An 8,187-nucleotide genomic window follows, 5' to 3' on the forward strand; every position below is an offset into this window, starting at 1 on the left:
TAAAGATGAGGCAAACATTTATCTGTACACTTCCAAACCTTAACTGTCCGGCCTGGCTTCAATATCCTTAGATATAAGCTTATGCACTACACATAAAGAATCTGGAAAGGCTTTAAATATCAGTGTGAAAGCTTCCTTACCTGATCTACATGTGTTTTTTACCCTTTGCTTGGCTGGAAAGACAGATCCTGGATTTCCCCCATTTGTGTAAGGTTATCAAGGACTAAATCCACATGCCATGAGTCCACATATTTGGGAATTGGCTTCCGCTCATTACAGACCCGTGAAGATTCCGGGGTAGAATAGGTCTTCAGCAACCCATGCTTGCGGTAAAAGGTGACTATGCTTGTTGTAAAAGGCGACTAACGGGATCGGGTGGTCAGGCTCGCTGACTTGGTTGATACATCTCATCGATCCCAATTGCGTGGATCGATGCTCATGTTATCAATCACTGGTTTGTCTGGTCCAAACTTAATTATTTACAGACCGCCGTCATATAGCTGGAATATTGCTGAGTGCGGCGTTAAACAACAAACAAACAAACAAACAAACATTACAATTCCTCGTAGATGTTTGCACACTGTGCCATGCTGTCCCATTGGTGCTCCATTTACTGGCTCGTAACCATTAGATATTATAGCCTCCGGATCCAGCTTGCAACTGACAAATTGCCGCATCCACCTGTTCAACCACCTGGCAAACAGGTCAACCTCGACAGGGCCCATTGACTGTAGAATGATCACAAACGCATCCTTCCAGAGCGTCCAATCGCTCTATGTCGCCCACATTCTTGAAAGCCTCAACATTCACTAGGCCTGGCAGTCAGGTAAATGTCTCTTTGCGTGCACCATTTTCTTTCTTACCTTGATGAAATCCCTCCCTCTTGTTCCTCACATCTCTGCTACATGTGTATGTATGCTACAGCAGTTTTATTATCTACCCTACACATTCAAATACTTGGCTTCCTTCACAAATGTCTTTAGAGCCAGGAAGGAGGCTATCAGCTCCATCACACTGATATGCATCTGAGACCCTTGCAGGCTCCATGGTCCGCTGATACATTTTTCCTGACAGTTTGCCTCTCATCCATCCCCAAATCTGGGGGCGGGGATATTATCGCCCGTCCATTGAACTGGTCCAGTTGTTCCATCCACTCCACAGATCAGCTCCTTGTGCATGCATGTTGTAACGCAAACACTGATATTCACCCTATGAAATAAGTGTGGTTATCATAGTGTAAGGGGAGGTAATAACGTCACATTTGACAATACATTTCACAGAGGAGAGAGGTGTGTCACTGACATGCTGGCATAATAACATAGTCGTGCCCGCTTCCCTAACATGAATTTCTAGACCATAACTTTCTGATCTACTCAATGTTATACTGATATCGCTATTTGTCTGGATTTCTCAGTAAAGATAGAAAGAACAAACTGACATAGATGATCTCATTTTAAATGTAGTGATTTTTTTAATATCAAATTTATGGCCGATATGATGTATCATTACAAAGCTTCTCTTAGTTTATATAAGCATGGGATGTCCATTACAATGGTGTTATGGAAAAGTGAATGTTAGTTAATATTTTGAATATGCACTATACTGTAGCAAATACTGCATGACATTACTGACCAATATCAACATTTAAAGTAACAAGAATGTGTTCAAATGTATCATTTATTCCATTGTGATTAGGTAATACTGATGGTACAGTCAGCGCTCATGAATCAGTGCTCCTCCGTAGCTTGAGTGGTGGTAACCCCAGATCCTTTTGGTGTATATACGGTTCTGAAACCAAAGTTTCTCTCCTTTCTTTACTGCTGTCATATAAGTCAAACTAGCCATCCCTGGGTGTTGTGCGAGACCAGTTGCTAGTATCCTCCCTTCCTTGTACAGATCCACATGAATCGACGTCTTAGGAAGAATGCTTGCCCAGAACAGGTAGGTGCCTGACACAGGAGCTTCAAATATGCCGCTTGCTGCGTGATACCCTTTTCCATTGTTGAGAGTGACGGCATCGAACTTGTAGACTTGATTACCGTACAGAGTAACATCTGGCGTGGAAAATACCTCAAAGGCTACGTCCGATCTACTCTCTGAAATAAAAAAAAGTATTTACTAAACCCACGGTTGAATCTTTAAATGTTTAGGACAATTTGTCGAAAATGAAAGCAAATGCTTTGACATGAGACAGCGATGTTTGATTTCCTAATTAATAACTTCTCAGTGAAATATTAGGATAAGACATTGAGGTATCCACTAGGGCACCGATCTGTTTCTTTGTGCAAAATTCATCAGAATGTTTTACTCTTATTGACAATTAGATCTCTATAATGTGAACAGATAAGAAGAACATGATGGTCGTCTTCACACCGAAATTGCGATAAAGATATTCTTAATTTTCTTATATTTACAACGGTCATATACTTTTCATGTAAGAAGTGTTGCTTATGCAGTGAGTATGAATATTAAAATTTTCCATTTTGAATAGTGCTAGTCCATTCTTGGGGAAAATAATCTTTACATCTTGGTTGCACAATTGATAACATAGCTGTAACATTCTCAACTCCCTGTCCAATCCACGCATATCGAAGACCCAGTTGAAACAGTATTATTTTAAACAAATTAAAATAAATTTAATTTCGCCCAGTATTTTTTATCCCCCGCCCCAACGAAGTTGTTAATATGGGCGTGGGTTATAGATGACTTCGTCGACTATACGCTTGTTGTTTCTATAATCACATGCATTTTGAGAAAGATAAAGCATAAAGCGGTAGGGACGCATTGAGATGCGTTTTAACCAATATAAGATACAACGTGTTAAAGCCAGGATCAATATTAGGTATCTTCACCATTCCCCAATTACAATATCACTAGTTGTTGATTTGAGGATGATGAGAATTTGTAACTGGATTTTTTTCAATACATTTATACCTTTGAAAAACCCAAACCCGAGCATAATACAAAAAAAAATTCTGTTGACATAATAGAAGGCTTTTGAAATAACAGGCATAAATGTTTCCCACTTTTTATGGGTATTTGCTAATAAGTGCCTGCAAGGTAAAAATAGTTTCAAAGGAAGTGTTCTGAAACCATCTTGTTCTTATTTAGTTTAGTCACAGCACTCGGCCCAAGATACAAGTCTATTTTTTAAGATATTAGCATATAATATAGACGAGTTATAGCAAGGTAATTTTCAGGTGAGGTTTCTTCTCCTTATTTAATAAAATGGGTTAAAAAAAGCTTTTTGCCAAGACATAGGAAACGCCCCTTTGTCATATAAAAAATCAAATAAAATGTCCAGGAAAGGTAAAAGGAAATTGTCTGATGATTTAAACATTTCGGCAATTATGTAATTTTGTGCAGCCGCCTAATTAACATAAGTTTGTTAATACTAGCGTGTGTATCACCATTACTAATTGGTTCATCAAATATATCAGCAGAAGCTGTCCAGTCAAATTGGTTGGACGTGATATAATCATCGAAAACTGAATCATTAATGTTGTCATTTCGGATTCAAGAAAATGGGTCTTTAAAATAGCTTACCCAGTTTCAGCAGATATATTATTTAATAGTGAAATACCACCAGTTAGGCTTTTCAATTTTGCCAGAACGTTTTAGGATTACCAATCGCATCATTCAGTTCATGTAATCGCTTATCACCATGATTGATCTTGGTCGTCTTATAAGCCAATTTGTATACATTTCTACTTGTTACGAAAGCGACTGGAGACGCATCATCTGAACAATTAAATGCTGCTGTTTTAAAGGTTGACAAGTATTTTCAAATCAATTATGTACCTTACAGCGTGATGTGACAACACTCTTAGTGCATTCAGCTGACCTCAGTAGTATGTCAGTAAAAATGTTAACCCCTTGTTCAGCATCAAATATAGAAATATACACTGAACTTTCGACCGATGACACGTAAATATATTCAAAATTGTATTTCCACGAGTACTCGAAAAGCATATCATTAGTATCAGTACTATAATCAAAAACCTTTGTTAGTTTGTAATGTTTGTAAAATGTGATTGGGAGGTGTTAGGATTCAGATCTTGAGAGGATGTCAAACGATAATATTTCGTTATAAATGGGCTCTCATCCGATGACATAATCAATAACGCTACATTCGTTATTACGCATGACTGTAAAATCACCAACACCAGTATTGCTTCCACAACGATAATTGAATATGTGCAAATTAAGAAGTCAAACATTTACCAAATACATTTACGCCATTGTCAGAAGAAAAGCGTTATTCCTCGAAATGATCATATATGCAATTGTTCATATCTTCAAATTCAAGAGAAATATACTTATTATCATCATCATCATCAAGATCATCATCATATACAAATGTAAACGATACATATTTTCCAAATGTAAACACACATTTATCGAACAGAATAATGTCCAGTTAGTACTTGTATAAATATTCTTTTTAAACTTGGCAAAACATTTTTATGCCCACCATAATTCCACCTGATGTCCTTCCTGTAGTTGATATTCTTGTACCTGGTACAGAGAAACATTTGTGATTTGGGAAAAGATGAGATAGTTCTTACTAGTCTATGTTCCTGAATAATATCTATATTGTTCACATAGTCAAGAAAAGACTAAAAGACATTTTGTTGAGTGTCATGAGAGTTCGGGGATGCGTTAGGGCGTTTTCCAGAGACACATTGTCCACTGGCACGGGATAAACTTCAACATCACCACAACATAGCACAGCCTTGCTCCGGGAATTATGAGGCTGTAAAACTTGCCGAGCAAGTCAGAGTGAGAGGAAGTAGCCGTGTTTGTATTTGAATACATATACATATACAGTTGCATCCTGAATACAAAGTCATATTTAAAAACAAATTTGTCAAACATATTTCGGAAAAACAATATTATTTACAACTTTTTGAAACACGGGCTATAGGCCACCAGTAACCAAAGCTAGGCTACATGTACCTCGCTGGATTTACGTCATCACTTTAGCTACTGGTGGTTGTGCACAATCACAGCCAATATTAAAATATATAAGGCAATGCGTTGGCTTAAACTACTGATAGTTACATCGATTATGATAGGAATTACGTGTCTCACAGGGGGACAATCATTTTATGGTACTTTAACCTCTTGGGCAGAGCCTTTGATAATCTTTGTTGAAAAAAGCATCACACCAAATTTAAAAATATGCAATAAGTTATTCACATACATATGTGGACTTCATGCTACAGACCAATTTCTTTCTAGTAGTTTAAGATTAGATTCCCGCTTACACGGGAAAAGAGATATTTCAGATTTATTGTTTGGTGATGTGAATTCCTTGCGATTGCAAAATCCACTGTCAAGCTGTTTATACTCTAGGAGGCTCGTCCTCATCTGTTTTAAGCAGATATACGTTGGTAAACCGACTGTGGCCAATAGGACATCGTTGTAGAACTACCTAATCATGTCTTGGCTGACGACCTAAGTGGGTATGATCGATTGTCCCACCTCTTTTGCATGAGATCTGGAGTTGATGGTTGGTTTGAAATCGCTGTATGGGATAAGAAGTGGAGATAACGATTTGTCAAGAGCTGCTTTAGCTGCATCATCGGCTTTTGAGTTACCTGCTATCCCAACATGACATGGAAACCAACCAAAGACGATGTCACATTGGCCAGTAAAATGATCATTGTAAAGTTCGGATGTGTCGTTGATTATAGGGTGATTCGAGGAGACATTTTTAAATGCCCGACGGCAAGACAGTGAATTCGAAAAGATGATCAAACTTTTAGATTGGTTTTGTTGTTTAATGTTAGTCAAACCTGTTAAGATAGGTGAATGCAGTTTGTTTTGGATTTAGAAAATTTGAAGCCATTTTCGTTACCCCATTTTTAGATAGACTATCAATTTTGACTCTAACTGGTGTGACAGATAGGATGCTGTCTTGAGGGACGAGTGATGTCATACGTTAAGTTTTATACCACGAGCCGGAGTCGGTGGCGAGTGGTATAAAACCTGACGAGGGACGCATGAAACCCCACGCACCCCGATTGATCCTGCTACAACGTATAATAGTTTTGCAATGAGCAAATTGATATTTGTGTTTTGGACATTGCGCCCTTTTGTCATATATTGTTTTTTCGTTTGGCTATTTTTTATTTCATCACTCATGTTCGATAGGTGTATGGCATTATCTCGTAAGCCATAAATACTTTCAAACCCAACAGTGTATAGTGTGACATTTAAAAAAAGATGTCATCATGTTTGCAGCAATTATCTGAGTTTATATATTTTCTTCTTATAATTATCTAGTTTTATGTTTTGGTTATTGCCGTGCTAAGTGATATTCCATCTCTATTACGGCGGTTTGTCAATAAACTAGTCTGAATCAGAAAATCTAGTGATTCACATCATGTGCACCGATCTGCGCATTTGGGCTACGATGACATGCATCAATCGAGTCAGCGAGCCTGACCACCCTATTCCTTTAGTCGCCTCTTACGACAAGCATGAATGCTGAAGACCAATTGTAACCTGGATCTTTACTGTGTTAAGGCATAGTAATGTTGTCACCTAGTCTTACTAACATAAAACATATTCGATTTAATAAACAGATGAAATTTAATCATTATAAATTGGTTACTTACTGTGGCAGCAGGTCTTGGATTTCTGAAGACTCGCATTGAAAGACTGAAGCTGTTTTTCCATCACCAGAAGGTGTGCTTTAAGAACATCAACTTCCGATGCATTGACAAACCCAGACACCAACGCAAAGACGAACAAGAAACTCATTTCCACCGCATTCATCCTTATGATGCCGTATTGTGACGACAAGCCACACGATCCCTCTTTATAAGGAACCTCAGTGTTAAATTGTGGATTTTTTTGTATACATGCATGCATATACCGATTTACATATGTCAGTACAAGTAATGATGTCACACATGTTACCTATTGATTAATACTGCAGCTGGCCGGCCGCCCTCGTGGTATGGTTGATAGATCATCTGCCCGAGAGTGGAAGGTATGGGGTTTGATTCCCTGACTGCCTCTTACAAACGTCAAAAGACGGCATTTGTTGTTACCCCCGCCTATCGCCCGGCTGTGAGGGAATAAAACAAGGGTAGGTCGGTTGGGATTCAGTATTTTGTGTCCGAGTTGGGTATCCTTGTAAAACCGTGGCATGGTATTCATGATTGTCGTTCTATAAGTGTAGTGCAATAAGTTTAATCGCGACCCCATTTCACAACACCAACTTCCTATTTAAGCCTTATCTTCGAATTCCAGCGCAAACGATATTGCCTCGTAATAGTTACGAACTGTTTGCAAAGATCCAATAGAAGAAATGACATCTAGTGGAAGTTGTGTTGTTACTTACAGTTCAGTGAGTTCATTAACAGTAGTAATGATCCGACAGGTAAATGCATGTATTCATTCCACAACCTTTGAGAAATACGTAACAGAACAGCTACACCACGAACATACATTTATGAAACCAATAATCTATTTGTCCTATCAGTTTACACAACTTCTTTTGCTCTTTCCTATTATTCGTGTTTAGAAATACATATATATCGTTTAGTATGTTCCGTACAACATTATGATTGCCTTTTAGTATAAACGTTGGTGAAACATATTCTGTAATCCCGATGAGGATTTATTTGTTTGAACACCCTTCGCTCCAACATATGTAGATGGACGTTGCTTGTTCAGGTGTTAGGCAATCAGTATCGACAATGCGAAGGTGTTAGCATAAACCCGCATCTGTGGTGTGGGGATATAATATATCACTGACATGACACCTCCATGTACAACTCCACACACCTGCAACACGTACAGGCCACGACTTTCCACTCTCGGGAATCCACGCTGTATCCACGCTGTATCCACGCTGTATCCACAAGACCACGAAGGCGGTCCTGTTTACTGAAACCCCGCATGAACACAATGGTGCTCATGATATGAAACCGTAGTTTGTCGATTCTGACTCGACATGTATGGAACGCTGTGAGACAGGTTTAATATTTAAAACATAAAGTTTGCTCTACCCGTATATTTTATGTAATAAAGTATAATTTTGCCCTGAACTATTATAGTTAAAGCACGACGTGCGTCCAAGTGTTTTGACAGTATTACCCGTGTGCTTCATTACCTGTGTGCTATTTGTTACTTTTACTCTGCATTATGCTTCATTTTATTAACTGTCTG

The 8,187-nt window shown here is 38.4% G+C and overlaps 1 protein-coding gene across 1 annotated transcript; it reads right to left on the reverse strand.

Moving 5' to 3' along the window:
- Positions 1-1,713: 1,713 nt before the first annotated feature.
- On the reverse strand, positions 1,714-6,786 carry LOC139465285 (uncharacterized). The gene is made up of 2 exons (XM_071246965.1): positions 6,627-6,786; positions 1,714-2,096 (listed from the first exon to the last, which is right to left on the reverse strand). The coding sequence occupies exons 1-2, from the start codon at positions 6,784-6,786 to the stop codon at positions 1,714-1,716; spliced, it is 543 nt and encodes a 180-aa protein (XP_071103066.1).
- Positions 6,787-8,187: the final 1,401 nt, after the last annotated feature.

Source organism: Haliotis cracherodii, unplaced genomic scaffold, assembly GCF_022045235.1.
Source record: "Haliotis cracherodii isolate W230 unplaced genomic scaffold, xgHalCrac1.p SCAF_18, whole genome shotgun sequence".
NCBI classification, from domain to species: domain Eukaryota; kingdom Metazoa; phylum Mollusca; class Gastropoda; order Lepetellida; family Haliotidae; genus Haliotis; species Haliotis cracherodii.